The following is a 20,083-nucleotide window of genomic DNA, read 5'->3' on the forward strand; positions in this document are numbered from 1 at the left end:
TTCCACTCAACAAATGAAGGTCTGATGTCTTGTATATGTTTTAAATTTAATCACAACTAATGTTAAGGGGAAAAAATGAATACTTCTTTCTGAGCTAATCCACCAAGAATAAGCATTCTGACAAAGGGAATAGATTTTGTGTTAAAACTAATGATTATTTGCATCCATTAATATCTACATGATTTTCATTCAACTTAAATATTTTTTTGTCTACCACATAAACAAAGCTTGGTCACATAACATGTACCTCTGGCGTTATGTTAACTACAGAAATGTTTTCCTAATGTAATAAAATAAATTTACAGTAAATCTATTACTTATTTAAAAAAGGTAATTCCAAGTAACATAAGACATGTTCCTTTTGTCTGTAGTACTATTACTATTTTAAATACTGGTTTATAGGTTTTCTAAAGCAACAATAATAAGCTCATGAGGCCAATAACCAACATCAAGTCAATCATAACACAGTCCCAATAAAGGTCAGGTTTCAGTTAAAACATTATCTGTTGTCAAGAACCAATAAAGTATGCTCTAAATCTGTCCCCTATTTCACTAATATGTTGAGAATTCTCAGAAGCTTGATGGTCTATAAAATCTGTTTTGTAATTTAATTGTATCAAATAATTAGGTAATATATCATTGTTAATGTAGTCAACTCTGACATCATCCTAAAGAATATAATTGGCTAGGATTTGTTTTTTCATCTTGATAACGAGTCAGGCTCTTTTATTGTTTAATGCTTCTTCATTTTACTAGTATTATTAAGAACTTTTGATGAATTAAAATTCCTTTCTCATTCCTCTCTTTTTCATTCTTATTTTACAGATCATTTTTTATTAAATTCAGAGTAAATTTTATTGCAAAATATTGTTAATATACATATATAAGTTGAAAACACATACTTAAGTAATGCACACTGCTGTTCTTGTTACCTACCAAATATATTTTCAGGTTATGAAGTTTAACTTAATAAATTTTGTATAATGTTGCATTTTAAAAACCCCTGAAAATATCAATAAACATTTAATATTTGTGTAATTTTATATAATATAGATACCACATTAACAAAAGTTAGGTTAATACATTTTTGGCAGCTTTATGAAAATAAAAAGTACAATCTATTTTTGTTTAAGATTTTTGAGTACTTTGCTTCATATTACATGATCATATCTCTAGGTAGAGCAGTATGAAGTCAAATCACACACTTTACAAAATAAAATATGACCTTAGTCTTTACAATTTTTGATAGATAAAACTAAAATGTCTAATCTTGGTTTAGTGATCTGTTTCTGTAATTATACAATGTTCAGTATAGATTAGAGACCATTCTATTTTTCAGATTTTCAAATCCTCACATCTGTAAGACTATAAAATTGATAATTAATCCGATTGAAGCATTAACAGTTTATACATAATATTATTGTTAACAAAAAAGTTGTTGGAGGGTTTATAGCAAATAACCTTGCAAGGAAAGTATGTTTGTGGGCCAATATTTTTATCACTTACCAGCTCTTCCTGAAGTTGGCAAATGAGTTCATCTCGCTCTTTCAGCTGCAGCTTCAGCATTGAGCATTCATCTTTCATTATATCCTATAAAAACATCAAAGAGACAGCATAATAGGCTTAGCCATTTCACTTTGCTCTTGATAAGGAAAGTCAGCTTCACACAGTGGGAGATAATTGCATATGACTAATGAAACTCAAATTTTCTACAGTCTGGTATTTTTCATAATATATTCTAAGTTGCAAGATAAACAAGCTAATGCATCTGAAGATATTATTCTATATAATATACACAGGTATGTTTTTTTAATCAGTCTTTTTCTTTAATATCCATTTGTCCATTTTGTTGCCTAAGACAAACCAGTGAGTCATCCTAAAGTCTTTCCTCCCATTCTTGTGCATACATAATGAGTAGAAAAATGGCTATCCTCTAAAAGAGATACTTTTACCTATAATTTGTTCCCCTGCTATAATTAAATATTAATTCCCAAACCAGTTACCAAGTTATGGTCTTTATCTTTGATGGTGTCTCTATAATACTTGTCCCTCTCACTAGAGCACTATCTTTGGGCATTTTCTTCTCACTGTGTGTGTATGCTCAGCCACAGCCTCTATGTACACAATACATACACATCCGTGGCCTATATTACTCTATGCCTATATTACTTCTAACTCTCAAATACAAATACTTAATCTAGACACATGTACCTTCCAAGCCTCAACTCATAAATAAAACTACTTACTGAGCATATACTCAGCAATGTCCCATAGACATTCCAGGGCAGCATTTGTCTCATCATTTTCCTCTACCTGAAAACTTGACTTCTACTTACTTCTCACATGTTTATATTTCCTAAAATAAGCAGGAAGCCATCCTATACTCTTAGTTTTTACTCACTCTGGCCAAATCTGATACCAAAGTCTTTAATCTCTATTTCCTTGATATTTCTTAGATGCACTCTTCTCTATCTTCATTGACTTACTCAAGGTGTCCATTATTTCTTTCTGGCTTAATGCAGTGAATTTCTGAACCGATTTTTCTCTCTATCACCTTCCCTATCTGCTAGAGATATTTTCCTAAATGGCAATAAATTACATCCCTTCTTATTTAATAGCTAATCACCTCTTTCAGGAAAATAAAGAAGTCAAACACTCTTTAGCATAGTATATAGTGCCTTTCGTTATCTGCTACTTGCTTATTTCTGGAGCTTCAAAGTTTTTCATTTCCAACTTTCTTAGAACCATTGATCATTCCTACAGAACTGAAATACAAAATGTTTTATGTATCCTGCTTTACCCATACACAGGTCTGGACTATAAAGTCTTCTACACATGGCACCTCTCTATTCCCCACAATTTCTTGTGCTTTTAGAGACATTTCAAACATTGCTCCTTATTCCACTAGAAAGCTTCCCCTTGTTGGCTAAGACACCCCTTGAGAGTAAGGGCATGTTCCATAGCATCTAAAAGATATGTCATTTCATGCAATATTAATACTTCCAGCGTTGTTTGCTTGTTCCCCAGCCTCACTGGGCTTTTTGCCTCTTCCACTTCAGCAGATAGGCTATTTCATTAGCACCAAACACTGTAACTGATGTGCAATTACTCAAATACACATTTCCTTTCCATAAAATTACCAAATAAGAAATGTTTACATTAGGGGAATTCCCATTTCTTCTGAATCCGTTAACCTTATCTGAACTGACAAGGAGGAAAACAGCTAATGGCTTAGAAAAAATAGTACTTTTCATTCTGGTTTTCATGATGTTAATAATTTGTACTTCCTCTAAACTAAGTAATAACAAATGTATGATTTGAATTGACTAATATCTCCTTTCATCTGCTTGTAACCAGCTTGCCTGGGAGATGCTCATTACCTCTGTATCTTTCCTTTTGCACTATGCCTATTTCTTCCCTAAATCACAGGTTTTCATGGATGGAGTTTACACACATTGTTTTTAATACATATTTTAACAGTTTTAAATATTAACAAAAAGATGGCTTAGCTTGCCTCACAGCACAAAGGTAAAAACAGCAAACTTAAGAGGAAGCTAAGAGAATAATCAAGCTTCTTAGAATCAGAGATGTAGAATCAAATTCGTGGTACTTCAACTAAGTAGTCCTGTGACTGTGCTAGTAACTTTTCTGTGGAGGTTGAAGATAACATCAGATGATAAACTACCTGATGGCAAAAACTGCATTGTATTAGTACTTATGTTCCCAAAGTCTTGCATAAGATCTCACTTAAGAAAAAGAACTCTTAACATAAAATAAAATGTTGTCACAAGTGAATTCTCCAGGAGACAAATACTGAGGTGTGGTTAAGGTTTCTTTATAATAAAAGGTCCATTAGAGAGTAAACCCACATAAAAAGAAAAGAAGAATCAGACTTGGCTAGGGAGGAAGTTGGACCAAGACCCATACCTGACAAACCTCTGCCATCTAAACGAAGAGGTCCAGAGCCAAGGGTGCCTGTTAGAGGAATCCTGTGTTGAGAGAATGTAGGCAGGCTCTTGTACCACTCCCTGTTCAGTCACTGGGGGCTCATGAAGGAGAACTAAATGTCCCCACAACTATATGGTCAACTAATCTTCAACAAAGCAGGAAAGTGTATCCAATGGAAAAAGTCTCTTCAACAAATGGTGTTGGGAAAACTGGACAGCAACTTGCAGAAGAATGAAACTGGACCAATTTCTTACACCATACACAAAAGTAAATTCAAAATGGATGAAAGACCTAAATGCGAGATAGGAAACCATCAAAATCCTAGAGGACAATACAGGCAGCAGCCTCTTTGGCCTCAGTCACAGCAACTTCTTACTAGACATGTTGCCAAAGGCAAGGGAAACAAGCAAAAGTGAACTACTGGAACGTCATCAAGATAAAACCTTCTGCACAGCAAAGGAAACAATCAATGAAACTAAAAGGCAGCCTATGGAACAGGAGAAGATATCTGCAAACAACATATCTGACAAAGGGTTAGTATCCAAAATCTATAAAGAACCTACCAAACTCAATATCCATAAAACAAATAATCCAGTGAAGAAATGGGCAGAAGACATGAATAGACATTTGTCCAAAGAAGACATCCAGATGGCTAACAGACACATGAAAAGATGCTCCACATCACTCATCATCAGGGAGATACAAATCAAAACCATGATGAGATACCACCTTATACCTATCAGAATTGTTAAAAGTAACAACACAAGAAACAAGAAATGCTGGCGAGGATGTGGATAAAGGGGAGCTCTCTTACACTCTTGATGAGAACGCAAACTGGTACAGCCACTCTGGTAAACAGTAGAGAGGTTCCTCAGAAAGCTAAACAGAACTACTCTACGACCCAGCAGTTGTACTACTAGGTATTTACCTAAAGGATACAAAAATACTGCTTCGAACAGGCACATGCACACCAATATTTATAGCAGCATTATCAACAGTAGCCAAATTATGGAAATAGTCCAAATGTCCATCAACTCATGAATGATTAAAAAAGAAGTGGTGCATATATTCAATGGAAGATTACTAAGCCATCAAAAAGAATGAAATGTTGCCGTTTGCAATGACATGGATAGAGCTAGAATGTATTTTGCTAAGCAAAATAAGTCAGTCAGGGAAAGACAATACTATATGATTTCACTTGCATGTGGAATTTAAGAAACAAAACAGATGAATATGGGGGACAGAAAAAAAAAAGAGAGAGAAGCAAACATAAGAGATTCTTAATGATGGAGAACAAACTGAGGATTGATGAACAGGAGGGGGGTGGGGATGGGCTAAATGGGGGATGGGTTAAAAAGGGTACGTGTGTTGAGCACTGGGTGCTATCTATAGGAGAATAATCACTAAATTCTACTCCTTGAAACCAATATTACACTATATGTTAACTAACTAGAATTTCAATAAAAATTTGGAGAAAAATAAAAAGAGAACTAGATCTCAGCTGCTGTTACTTATTCATTGTCTCAGGTCATCCAGAGATGAGACTGACTTCAGCTAGAGAGCTGAGGCAGGCCCTAAAGGCAAGAGCTAACAGCCAGAGGCAGTCAGCTAACTGTAGGATTTGCACTTACTTCAGGAAGTGGTCCTTTACTGAAAGAGGATCTGGGCATCTGCCTGAATCTAATACAATTGTATTTTTTTTGTAGCTTAATTATCAATAATATTTTTGTATATTAATTGTTTTATTAATTAATTTAAAATGGAAGATTTGTCAATATTGTGACTAATAGAATTGTAGAAAAAAATGGTTTTCCAAAAATATGCTCACTTTTTATAATTCTCAGATGTTTTTTTCCCCCTGGGAAACTTTTTCAAGAAGTTCACAATCTCAGAGCTTTAAATCAGATAGGTGATAATATATCATTTGCATTTACTTATGGAATAACACATTAAATATTTATCATATGTTATCAGAAGCCAACTTTTATAAAAGCCTTCACTATGAATGACTGTGCAAATGAATCTTAGTTATCTAGACTTTCATTCTTAGTTGTTATATATACATGTGCCAATATTCACAGAAGTATTTGCTTAACAAACAAAATAAAAAGTCCTTGAACACACCTACTCTTAGGGGAAAACTAATAGCAATATTCCCTCAATATTCTCACTGTATTTGCAAATTTGTGGAATGTATTTGGCAGGATGATCTACTGAGTTAGAAATCATATTGATTGTAGAATTAGCTGGATTTTAATATTCTTGATTTTTCAAATGAGGTTATTTCATTAACCTGTAGGCTAATGTAACCAGTTTAAGCTTGTGCTTATTTAAATGTATATTTCTCATTCATAAACTATATGCTTTAATAATTATGACATCTTCTGTTTCTCATTAAAGCATAATTAATTTTTAGGACTATAATTCAATTCCATTATTTCTAAATTCAGTAATTATTTATAAATGTGGAACTCATAGTGTGGTAGATTAAAGATGTCTACAAATCATTTTTTTACTATTCCTACTGAAAGATGGAGGCCAATGCTCTCTCCTTGGATCTGGACTGGTTTTGTTGTTTGACCAATGAATACTGCGGAATTAAGTCCACATGACTTTCAAGACTAGATAAGGTCAGCTTCCAGGACTGCTCAGTTAGAATGCTCCTTTGTCAGGTTACTTCCTTGCAGAAAGAAACTAACCTAGCCATGCTAAAAAGTAAAAACACATGTACTTCTGTTAACAGCCCCTTATCAGCTTCAAAAAGACACCCAGCTTTAATTGCCAGCCATCAGAGTGAGCCATCTTGCACATCTAGCCCAGTGGAGTCTTCAGGTGACTGAAGCTCACAACCAATTGCCTAACTTAAATTACTCCCAAATTCCTGACTTGCAAAATCATAAACAAAATAAGATTATCATTTTAAGCCATTAATTTTTGGATGATTTGTTATAGATACCACAAGCACATGTGGATAAACTGTGAATTAGTATAATTAGAATTAGTATAAATTATGGCTCATTATAGTTGTATAAAAATGTATGCAGCTAATTTTGAAATATTTTGTGATTTAATTTATGATTTTTGTGATTTAAAGTTATAGTTTAAATAGTGTAATTTTCACATAGCTCATTTTATGCATGAAATGAACATTTATATCATCATTGCATAAGTTACTAGAGAATCAGACATATAGATATAAAAACAGCTTACAAATTATCTTATTCTTGTACTTTTATTTGATAAATTTGGAAAGTCACAGCCAGATACATAGATATTTGGGTAATTTGTCCCAAATTCAGTTAGCCAACTCTAGTACCATACATCCTATAATTTATTTTGCCTAGAATTAGAATCAACTCATTGTTTTAGACTATTGTATAAACAAATTAAGTACCAAAAAATAAAAGGCAAGTAGAATCTGTAAATCACTTTGAAAATGATCTTATGCTAAAATTAGAAATATAGGTTTAAAAAATCACATAATTTCTAACTCATAAACCTCACATAATTCCTCAAGTAAAATCATTAATGTAATTCTTGGCTACTAGTTACAAAAACACGTCAAAATTTATATTGAATCATCATGACTCTTTCTATTTATAGACCTCTGGTCTTCTCTCTGAAGGGCTTTATGATTTACAAGTTATTTCCTAATTCTTATAAATAAAAAGGTCAAAAGATTTTTAAAAAATAAAGGAAACAGACAACTCTACCAGAGTAAAAAAGGACAAAATGTTATGAGTAAGTGGAAAAAGAGAAGAAATAAATAGGAATATGGTAGGAGCAAACAGCAGGGTGGAGGTTAGAAAACACAAAAATGTATAATAACTAACAATGTATTTTGCAGCTCTACCAAAATAACTGACCTCAAATGATTCTTATGTTTTTTTAAAGGATTTTAAATCATTTTTTAAAATTAATTAATTTGGGGGGGGGAGTGTGTGTGTGTGTGTGTGTGTGTGTACGTGCCAATTCACGGGGGGGGGGGGGGCAGAGAGGGAGAGAGAGAGAATCCCAAGTAGGCTCCTTGCTGTCAGCACAGAGCCTGATATAGGTCCTGAACCCACAAGCTGTGAGACCATGACCTTAGCTGAAATCCAGAGTCAGACACTAACCAAATGAGCCACCCAAGTGCCCCTGATTCTCGGGTTAACTGAGTTCTAAAGCAGCATACTACCTGTAATATCTGAATAACTAGTGAAATAAAGCAGTGTAGGTACATAATCATCTAAACAGGACCATAAGAGGAAGTGTTTTTAAATACTGAAAACAAAGTGACGTGACCAACTCTTGGTTTCAGGTCAAGTCATGATCTCACAGTTTGAGTTCAGGCCCCACATCAGGCTCTGTGCTGGGAGCATGGAGCCTACTTGGGATTCTCTCTCTCCCTCTCTCTCTGCCCCTCCCCTGCTCATGCTGTGTCCATCTCCCTCTAATAAACAAACAAACAAACAAATAAATAAATAAAGCCAATAAAAACACCACTCTAATTCTTTATTTAGTTTAAAATATACCAAAACATTGGTTTGTGAACATAAGTCATTCCAGAAACAATCTTATAATCTAAAGCACTTCGAAGCAAATTTCAAGAACCATTGGCTCAGTTGTGATCATGTGACATTTAGTGTCATGTATTACTCGTATTGTAAGACATTGCTCGTTTATCAAGTAAAAATTTATTAGAAATGTTGGCTTGTCTTGCAGAACACTCACCAAACAAGTTACTCGAAATCTAAGGTTTTACCATAATTGAAAAAAAATCATAAATCATTTCAGTATCAATAATTGCTAAATGATAAAAAGTTTCTTTTTACATTCAATTGAAAAGATTCTAGATTTGACTTTATACAGTGACTTAAGAAATGAACTAACATTTCATTGATTTATAGTGTTTTTTTCCTAAATATTGTTTTCATAGAAATATAAAAATAGAAAAGGCATAGTAGGTGTTCAAAGTGAGTATCTTAGAAATGTATTTTTTAGCATATACAAATCAGGAAACAGCATTATCCATTGACACAGTGGTATATTGGCTGTGATTTTCAAGCAATCAAAGAAAAGGCTCCTTGGATATTGGCATAATCTTTTCATTTGGAAGTCTACTCTTATTCCTAATGATCTTTATCACTCAAAAGATAATGATGACTATATCTGATATTTGTAAAGGGGCTTTATAACTTGTAAAACACTTTAATTTACAGAATTTCTTTTTGCTATCAGAATATTTCTTGACCAGTTATTGGACAAAAATCATACATTTCTATGATAAGTAAGGGCTTTAGGCATAAAAATGAAGCAGAAAAAGCAATTGCAGCAAAGGTCAAACAAAAGGAAACCATTAATAATAATAATACTAAGACCCTAAAGCTGTGCTCAATAACCTCTCAACCAAATTCATTGTAATCCTACATTTTTTGGAATCCTTAAAAAATTAGACTCACTGAGAAATGTGCTGAGATGTTAAAATAGTTCTATGAGACAATGGGCTTGTCATTTCTAAGTTCTTATAGTCCTATTAGGTTCACTTTCTTGCATTAATTACAGCCCATTGACAAGTCCTTGAGACAGGCAGAGTGGCCTTCCTCTAGGAACTCAGCTGCCTCCAGGATGACACTTTGCTAAGGGCAAAAGGCAATCTTAGCTTAACATTATCCCAACCTTCCAGGATTCTGTAAGTCTACTTTAACATATAAAAATTCCTTTGGAAACCTCCTTTATCTCTACCAGCCAGATATATGTTAGCAATCATCCACCAAGCATATGGCCCACTAATATACATCTGAATGGTCTCCTGACTAAAGTTTTATTAAACAATAATAAATTATCTTTTCCTAACAATCTAGCCTCCTCAAGGTCCTGGAAACCTTGCTTCGAAAATTGCTTACAGACTTAAGCTACCCTCACCCCCTCCTAACTTAAAAGTATATAATCGGGGCACCTGGGTGGCTCAGTGGGTTGAGTGTCTGACTTCAGCTCAGGTCATGATCTCATGGTTCCTGAGTTCGAGCCCCGCATTGGGCTCTGTGCCAACAGCTCGGAGCCTGGAGCCTCCTTCAGATTCTGTCTCCCTCTCCCTCTCTGCCCCTCCTCCACTCACCCTCTGCCTTTCTCTGTCTCTCAAAAATAAATAAACATTAAAAAAATTTTTTTTAAGTATATAATCAGTCACCAGTGAAATCCTAGTGCAGCTCTTCCACCCACGATTCCTGTCCCTGTGCTTTAATAAAACCACTTTTTGCAACAAAAACATCTCAAGAATTCTTTCTTGACCATTTGGTCTGAAACCCAACATTTCCACATCAATGATCCTTATAAAAACTATTCAAAGTTTTCACTATTTTGTTATTTGTTTCATCCAGGAAATTTTTGATTGAAAGTAAAATTAAAAACAAACATTTGTGTTTCATTTTCTAAAGACTTCTTAAAGTGATTGTATTTTGTAGGCATAAAGATAAAAAAAAAAAAGTTTCCTAGCATCATAGAATAAGTTAGTAGGCATGACCAATTAGTTTCGTGATCTGCTAAATCCGTGGATTTCATCAAAATCAATTATGAACTATACTTAAGACATAAATGTCTTATAAACTCATCAGCAATCATCTTCTCATAAAAGAAAGCCAACAAGTGGTAAAGTAATATTAATTTATATTGCCCCATTGAACTTGCTTGGTACAAAATTCTTGGGGGAAAAATATCCTTAGGAGATCTTAAGATTTTCTGATACGAGCATTTTTTTCCCTCACAGAAGACAGACATAATTGTTACATTATACCTGTATTTTTTAAATAAGGTAGGTGATTGTGACCCTTCCCACAATGTAGACTTTACAAGAAAGAAAACTGAAATGGGTTAGAAATATGCTGTGAAACATTCCTGTTATGAAGTCACACTTGCTTCCTTTTTATGTTTTAAATAAGAAATAGGGAACCTCTTATCCCTGAACATCCTGAATGAAGTAAGAGAATTACGTTTGAACACAACTATAAGCTTAGTTTCTGAGAAGGAAAAGTAACCAAAGACAGCAAACACAAGCCACTCCCCACCTAGAAGTGTCTAACAAAGTTGTGTTATTTTTGTTTTGTTTAAATGCTATCCTGACCCAGTTTTGAGGCTTTGGTTAGAGGACATTTAGTTAGACACCCTTCTTGAACAACTAATTAAGTCCACATTCCAAATGCTTCTCTTATTGGGGCCTCACATTTCAGGGTCATTACATACCAGCCCTACAGAATGAGGTACCAGGTAACTAGGGATAGCCTCTGGGGCCTCTTTCCCCAGAGTTCTTGAAATTATTGAAATTAACCAATCCTCAGAGAGCCCTAGAAATCTAGCTAACCCCATGTTGTTTATACATAAATTGCCCCCTACAGCTGAAGTTTGCTGTTACTCTGCAGCCTGAGGGCAACTTCCTGCATGGTCCTGTTTAGAGGCCTTCTCTCCTAGGGAAGTGTAAGTAATGGAGATCTGCATTTCAGGAGTGTCCATGTGTGGTGTCTCTCCATTAAAAGAATCTTTAAATCTCATAAAACACAGTGCCTGCAGGGCATGTTGCAGGTAGTGGGCACCATTCTGCCATTCTCCCAGGACAAAGGAACTGAGCCAGCTCCTGGGCCCTGGTCATTTATATGCCCTTCAGACAGAGAGGAAGGGCAGTGGGAATAAAATCAATATATTATATCCTGCTTTATAGAGTGCTGAATTGTGACAATAATGAAGAATACAGAATAAGTAATGTTTTAGGATGTTTTTCAAGGATTCTAGCAGACTTGTAGAAGTCTGGGGAGGAGAAAAAGCAGAAAGCTAGGAATTGTGCATAATGTGACTCAATTTAAGCAGTGGTTTCAGGCAGTCTGGGAGGTCAGGAAATTAAGTTGCAAAAAAGCAATGAATATTAGCTGATGCTACAGATCACAACTACAAAACATAAATCTGTATTGGACAGTAAGGAAAGGAAATAAGGTCATGCTTTGTTCTTTTTTAGAGCACTAATGGATAGCAACAGCATACACAGCGGTATCTTCAAATACTCATTATATGTACATTGTAAAACAGGAATCTTTGAAGATGGCATATACATGAATTTGGAATAAGTAGCTTTTCAATTTACGAAATAGATATACTTTTGAATGCCTGCTTATGTAGTGAATGCCTGAATACTGTGCCCAACTATATAATTAACTTCCATGATAAAACAAAAATTTTGGCTTTAAGATTCTATAAATTAAAGTTAAGAGGACTGAGAAGTTTTAGGTTATCATTAAACAACACTAAACTATTCTAAGAACTATTATCTAATAAAGGGAAAAAAAATCAATTGAACAGTGTTTTTCCTGTTACCTGTTGCTATCTCTCTTTCAGGATAGAGAAGATCGTATTTGAGTGTTGTGTCACAGTTTAGCTGTGTGACCTGGCACAAATCAATTACTGATAACAAAACTACAATTAGTTGAAATTCTGAAACAATCCCAAATGTTTTGCATACACCATCAGTGGATACTCACCTTTTTACCAGGAAGGTGGTATTAAGCACATTTTTCAAGGTCTTAGCAATTTCCTATACCATAGAACTAAAAAACAATGACCAAAATAAATCCAAGTCTGCATTAACACAAAACCACTGTATCTCAGTAATAGTATGCACTACTTTGGAGAGCTTCAATTTTCTTCATAAAAGGAGGTTCATGGTATGTATTTTTTCCCACAATGATTCATTCAAGTACATATAAGGGAAACAGCCACAATTAGGCATAGTAGGTAGACTGTCTAAAACAGCACCCCCAAATTTGTCCGGCTCTTATCTCTGGGATCTATGAATATGGTATCACTCAGGGGGTTATTATGTTCTATAGTACAGTTGACCTCAAAATAGGGAAATGATCTGGGTGGGCCCAGTCATATGAAGCAGAAGTCGGATATATTTCAAGCGTGGCAAGGATTTGATTCACTATGTTTTGATAATTGAAAGGGCTGTGTGAGAAGGGATATCAGAAGGAGATGAGAGAAACAGCCAGCAAAGAAATGGAACCTCAAACCTTCAATGTCAAGGAAGTGAATTCTTCCAAAATCAGGGATGGACTGGAAAGACCTCCTAAGCTCCTGATTAGAACAGCTGAATGAGACCTTAATTTCAGCTTTGTGAGACTCTGATAAAATACTTGTTTTTTTTAAGTCAGCAAGTTACATACACAAATACAGAGACTAAGGTAATAGAATTAGAGAAAGCTTTCTTGAGAAAAAAAATATCTAACCAGAATCTCAATGTTCAGAAGAATTAGTAAATGATTAAAGAAATGGAAACATTTTCCAAGTAAATGCAGGACCTTGGGAATTTCTGGAGTCAAAGGAAACCATTGCAAGAACTCAGGGAACAAGTATTTCAATACAATAGTGTGGAGAGATATACATTAGCAAGAAGATACAAATGAGGACCAAATCACAAAAGACAGTTGTGCCATAATAATAAGTTGTTTTATTCAGAAGGCTTTAATGTATCAATAAAGAATTTTCATCCATGGAATGGTATGATCAGATTTACTTTTATGCAGTTTACAGTAAGTACACTATGGAGGATGTGCTGGATGAGACCAAGACCAGAGATAGGAGGCTGGTTTAAATTTTTTTTTTTCAACGTTTATTTATTTATTTTTTTGGGACACAGAGAGACAGAGCATGAACGGGGGAGGGGCAGAGAGAGAGGGAGACATAGAATCGAAAACAGGCTCCAGGCTCTGAGCCATCAGCCCAGAGCCTGACGCAGGGCTCGAACTCACGGACCGCGAGATCGTGACCTGGCTAAAGTCGGACGCTTAACCGACTGTGCCACCCAGGCGCCCCGAGGCTGGTTTAATAATCTGGGAAAGAAACTATTAGTACTTAAACTAAGATGTGGGGAGCAACTAGGTGGTTTAGTCAGTTAAGCACTGAACTTCAGTTCAGGTCATGATATCACTGTTCATGACTAAGTGCCCATCAGCCCCTCTGCTGTCAGCACAGAGCCCGCTTTGGATCCTCTGTTTCCCTCTCTCTACTCCTCCCCTGATCATTCACTCTATCTTTCTCTAAATAAATAAATAAATAAGCTAAAAATAAATAAACTAAAATGGGTCTGTGGGAGAAGATTTGAAAGCTTTTTAGAAGGTGGGCTCTACCAGATATGGGTGGCATAGGAGGAAAAAATGAGAGAAGAAAGAGTAAAGAATGATATAAAGTATCTGGCAGGTCTAATGGGGTTCACCCTTACGTTCACCGCAAGTGCCGTTCACTCCTGTTGAGAGCAAATCTAATTTGAGGTGGAAGAATTTCAGATGAAGAAAATATAATGAGTTTAATTTTAGTATCCCTTGTAATAGCCAACTGAACAAATATAGTATGAACTATTGATGTAGGAAGGTACATCTTCTACCTTCAGAAGAAAGGTATCTGGTCAGGGAGTGAAGATTTGGGAATCACTGGAATATTGAGGTAGTGGAAAATCAACAGCTGAAAGATGAAAAGAAGTGACTTTGGGAAACAAACAACCAAACAAACAAAACCTGAAAATGAACAGGTTGAAAACAAGAACAGCATGTGCCATGATAGCCAAGGCAGGGATTAACTTTAAGAAAGAGAGTGAGATCAATGGTGTTAGGTGCAACAGAGATAAAGTAAAGGAAGGACTTATCAAAAAGTAAGTCGTTATTGACTTTAACAAAGCAGTTCCAGGTGATGTGTTAGAAGCAGAATTCAGATTACAGTGGCTCAGAAGTAAACTGAAGTTGTAGGAGAAGTAAGGAATTACCAACTATATAGTTTTCAAAATATAACCTCATTCCAAGAAATGAGGAATAGCAGCTAATAGGATTGAGATGGTGTGTGTGTGGGTGTGTGCATGTGTGTGTGTGCCTGTGTGTGTGATGGAAAAGCTTGAACAGGTTTAAAGACTGATGAAAATGATTCAGTAAGCAAGGAGAAGTTAAAAATACAAGGGTAAGAAGGAATAATTAAGGGAAGGAAGTCCTTCAAGTGTTAAGAAATGAGATTCACTACATAGAAGGAGGTATGAGCTTCCCATAGGCAGAGAAGTCTCCGTGAACATAAGGAAATGAAATAGTCTTTTGTTGATAGTGCTTCAATGATAAAGGATTCTCTCTCTTTTTTTTTAAAATGGATTTTTATTTATTTATTTATTTTTTATTTTTGGGACAGAGAGAGACAGAGCATGAACAGGGGAGGGGCAGAGAGAGAGGGAGACACAGAATCGGAAACAGGCTCCAGGCTCTGAGCCATCAGCCCAGAGCCCGACGCGGGGCTCGAACTCACGGACCGTGAGATCGTGACCTGGCTGAAGTCGGAAGCTTAACCGACTGCGCCACCCAGGCGCCCCTAAAGGATTCTCTTTCTAAACAACTTTATGCAACACACTGCTAAGGACTGAATGTGTCCCCTCAAAATTCATATGTTGAAGTACTAATGCCTAGTACCTCAGAACGTGACCTTGTTTGGAAATGGCGTCACTGCAGATGTAATTGGTTAAAATCAGAAAATACTAGAATAGGGTAAGACCCTACTCCAACATGACTGACGTCTATAAAAAGGAGGAATTTGGACACAGAGATGCGTACAAGGAGAACACCACGTAAAGACTGGAGTTATGTTGGCACAAACCAAGGAACTACTAGAAGCTACGAGAGAGAGACCTGGAACAGATCCTTCCCTAGCAACTTCAAAGAAAATACAGCCTTGCTGACACTTTGGTCTCAAAATTCTAGCTTTCAGAACTGAGATAATACATTTCTGTTGTTTGAGCTATTCAGTTAGTGGTACTTTGTTACAGTAACCCTAAGAAATCAACACATAGACATAACATAGTTTTCAATTGCTACACCTTCTTACAGATTATATAAAAGTAATTGAGTTTAAATATATATATATATTTTTTAATAATTAACCAATGAGCAAATAGAAGGAAGTAGGAAAGGATGGAACAAAGAGAGTACATAAACCATGACCTTTCTCTACCATGTCTCTTAACTTCAAAGTTCTCCAAATGCTCACTTTTATTTCTAACATACGATAGTATTTGAAATGGAGGGGCTGTTAGCATATCTAATATAACAGGAGTTCTTTGTTCCTTCAGGTTATGAACATAAAGTACTCTTATCTTTGCATATTTAGTCACTGCTTGATTTCTGAGCAAGTGTAGAGGTGTAGATGTCTATTAAGTCCGTATCTGTAGCGGGAATTCTGCCATCAGTCACACTCAATCATTCAAGTGAACAGCAGGGCTTATTGTTGTGGACTTTTAGGCAGAACACTAGGGAGACACCACCATATAATTAGGAGGCACCACCACATTCTGGCAACTTGACACTGATCAAAATGTCTTAGACAAGTTAGTCTCATCAAAGTCAAATTTGCTTTGACTGCTAATCAGTATGTGATGAAGCTCGTGGAGATACAATTGTTCAAATTCCTTTTCACATATAATAAAAATTTGGTAAGAATAATACCATCTTCAGTCATCAAGGAAAATGTAAATAAATGCCTCAATATCCACACCCCATCCTCATTCCATCCAAGCCCTGCTAGTTGAAAAGAAAAAAAAAAAAAAAAGAAGAAAGAAAAAAGACACCTCTGACAACTAAAAATTAGTGGCCAAACCACAGATATGTATCATTATAATGTCAAAATATATAAGGCAACCGTAAGTATGCAACAATAAAAGAATTGTTATTATATGATGGTAAACCTACCCAATGAAATAATGCAATTTTGAAAAAGGATGGTTGCACAGTCTATATGGTAACATGAAAAATACATTTCTAAATTTAAACCTAAATTTTAAATTACACCTAAATATTTATTCAAAGATACTTAGCAATCACATAACCTGCTGAATCTACAGCACATGCGGTATGTTCAAAAGAAAATATTCAAAAAAAAGGAAATTCCAAACAGCCAGAGATTTTCATTTGCATACCACGAACATAATTACTAGAACGCATAGTTCACACAATAATTTTTACTATTGCACTAATCTCTTCCATCGGTTTCCCTGATGCACTTTAGCAGTTCTCCCATGTGTCCTACCACCCTTGCTTAAGGCCATGCGTCCTTCCAGCCCTGCTTCCCTTCTGCTTCTGATAAAACCTCTTGAGAATATACCTGATAAGGAACTCCCCCATCAGACGGTAAAGAGGAAAAGAACTTAAGTAAAGACCCAAATTATTTTTAATGAATACAGAAAAAGGTAACTTTTGGATAAAAATTATATAAATACTCTCCCCCAGCCTCACAAACGTAAAACTACGTGAATATTTATTTACTAGACACCAAAAACATGGAGTAAAAACACATGCTGTCTTTGAATCCTTTTGATTCCAAGTCCTCTTTACACATAAGAAAGCAATAAAAGTTTTGTTAATTAAGCTTAAGACAGTATACAAAAACTGTTCAAAAAGATGTTATTGTAAATCTATTAAAATGTTAAGATTGTAAAGAAAATAAATGGCAACTTATGAAAGTGTACAACTTTAACATACAGTTTTAAATGGCATTGGATGGAGATTTATTTAAAAAGCAATATATTTAAAGGTGAACAGTACTTTATTTCTGTCAATAACTGTCAAGTTATTTTGCTTGAACACAGAAATTGTAGTTGTAATTCATGAGGTCTTTATTCTGCCCTTGTCACATTGAGAGATTTGCACTTTAATGGTATTATACTATCTTGAAAGTAATAGACCTTGCTGTTCACTTTGACTATGAATTTAAATATGATTTCTGTCCGTCTGTCGCTACTTTAATTTTGTCCAGCTGTGCAATACCTATCATCCTAAGAAGAGAGCCAGTCAAGTCACAGCATTATAACATAATAATAAGAAAAGGCCCGGAAAGAAAAGAAAACCTGTATTTTAAAGAAATGCAATAGCAAAGTACACAGGTAGCAAACTAGATAGGTAGTTTTCAATAGCAGGTAAATGAAGACTTTACCTAAATCATGTAGGGAGCATATAAAAGATTTATAATCTCTTGTTCCCCCAGTTTTACCCCTCCAGGTTATGAGACCCAATTGCAGGTGGGAGTTGGAATCCATCTTTTTTTTTCCCCCCATTTTTCTAAGCTTACTCTTTGGAACACACTGCTGTTGAAAATCAGTTGAAAAAGGAAAGCTTATTAGAATATGTAAAAAAAAGCATATGCATTTACGACAACAGGTTTAATTTTGCTTCTTGTAATCACAGTGTGCCATTAATTGTCCTTATCTGACAAACACTTTCCATTACCCAGGATGATGGGGGGAAAATATAGGTTTTCTATGAATTACTCAGAGTTAGTTTTATATAAAATCATAAGCAATATGGGAAGGGTTAGACACTTGTTCACTGATATTCAAAATACTGGTATAAGAGAAAAGCCCTCTAAATTGCAGTAACTTTCAGCTTATATCTTCTCTATTAGTTCTGTCAGTCCTTAAACTGGATTAAGTTTCCACCTTCTCTAAAGCAAACGTAACAACAAACGACAACATACTTTGTGATTCCTAACTTCTATCTCTGACTTGCTCCTCCTTTGATTAATGAGATTCTTGGAAGAGCAACTACACTTATACGATCAATACCCTCATTTGCAATTTAGCCACCATGAATAAATAACTAGTAATTGTTCAATCTCCCTGCCTCTGGAAACTAGTTTCCACTCTAGTCACTTAATTAAAATTGCTCTCATCAGTGTTAAGTAAAAACCTTTTTTTCAGTCCTCAGCCTGATCTATGCTTTAGCGTTGCAATACAAAATCCCTTCTTTAAAATATCTTTCTCTTGGATTTCTGCACATTTTCTCCTTGGATACTTTTCAAACTCTTTAATATTTTTTCCTTTCACTTTGCTCTTTAAAAGTTAATATTTCAAAGGTACCTATCTGAAGATCTCACCCATCTCCCCTTAAATGCTTTACCTCAACAATTTACCGTATTAGCAATACCTGTAATTTAATACTTTCCGATTTATCAGCCAAACATCCTCCCAAATCTTCTGAAATATTGCGTCAAATTTCTAACTCCTTCCTGGAGGCTTGCCGCTTGTTATGTTCCAGGTACGTCAGACTTGAACTTTCACATCTACAGTTTTCACCCCACAGGCAACATATAATTTCTCCTACAATTCTGGTCTCAATTAATATCACCTTTCCTATAACTTGATCAAGAAACTTGATTCCTCCTTGACTTCTTTTAACACTTTGTTAACTCCATATATTTCTGGAATGGGTTCTGATGAGGTATCCACTGCAATTCTTTTTGTTTGTTTGTTTGTTTTTTGTTTTCTTTCCTCCAGAGGTAAGAGATTTTTCTTTCCTTGTATACTTTTAAGGTTTTTCTCTCTGTCTTTGACTTTCTGCAGCTTCAATATGGTCTGTATAGGTATAGATTTCTTATAATTCTTGCTTGGAATTCTCAAGCTTCATGGGTCTGTGGTTTGATGCCTGACATTCATTTTGAAAAGGTTTTAAACATTCCTTCTGCGCCATTTTCTCTCTCTCTTCTTCTATTACTCCAATTATGCACATGTTATACAACGAAACTATCTCAGAGTTATCAGATATTGTTATTTTGTTTCCGATCCTTTCTCTTTTTGGTTCATTTGGCATATCTTCAAGCTGACTTATTCCTTCCTCAGCAGTGTCTAATCCACTAATGAGCCAAGCAAAGGCATTTTTCATTTATGTCAATTTCTAGCATTTCATTTTGATTTTCTTAGTTTCCATTTCTTTGCTCACATTGCCCATTTGTTCTTGCATGGTATTTATTTATTTATTTATTTATTTATTTATTTATTTATTTATTTATTTATTTATTTATTTATTTATTTTTCCACTAAAGCCCTTAAGATATTAATTAAAATTATTTTAAATTGCCTATGTGATAATTTCATAATCTGTGTTTGTGTGAATTAAGTTCTGCTGCTTGCTTTGTTCCTTCTTCTTCTGTTCCTTCTTCTTTTTCCCTTTTAGCATGCCTTGTAATTGTTTTGAAAGCTGGAGGTGACATATAGGGTAATAATAAGTGAGGTAAATAGTGTGAGTTTTTATGGTAATCTTGCTAAAAGTTGGCTGTGTTTAATATTTCCTATAGCTGTAGGTCCCAGAGGCCTCAAATTCCT

At 35.0% G+C, this 20,083-nt stretch overlaps 1 protein-coding gene across 3 annotated transcripts in view; it reads right to left on the minus strand.

Annotated features, from left to right (window-relative positions):
* Positions 1-20,083, minus strand: part of CCSER1 (coiled-coil serine rich protein 1) — a 1,330,630-nt gene that overhangs the window by 756,918 nt on the left and 553,629 nt on the right. For all 3 annotated transcript variants that reach the window (XM_047856870.1, XM_047856871.1, XM_047856872.1), the window contains one exon: positions 1,507-1,590. In XM_047856870.1, coding sequence (XP_047712826.1) covers positions 1,507-1,590 — 84 coding nt within the window. The remainder of the gene's footprint in view (positions 1-1,506; positions 1,591-20,083) is intronic.

Source organism: Prionailurus viverrinus, chromosome B1, assembly GCF_022837055.1.
Source record: "Prionailurus viverrinus isolate Anna chromosome B1, UM_Priviv_1.0, whole genome shotgun sequence".
Taxonomy (NCBI): Eukaryota; Metazoa; Chordata; class Mammalia; order Carnivora; family Felidae; genus Prionailurus; species Prionailurus viverrinus.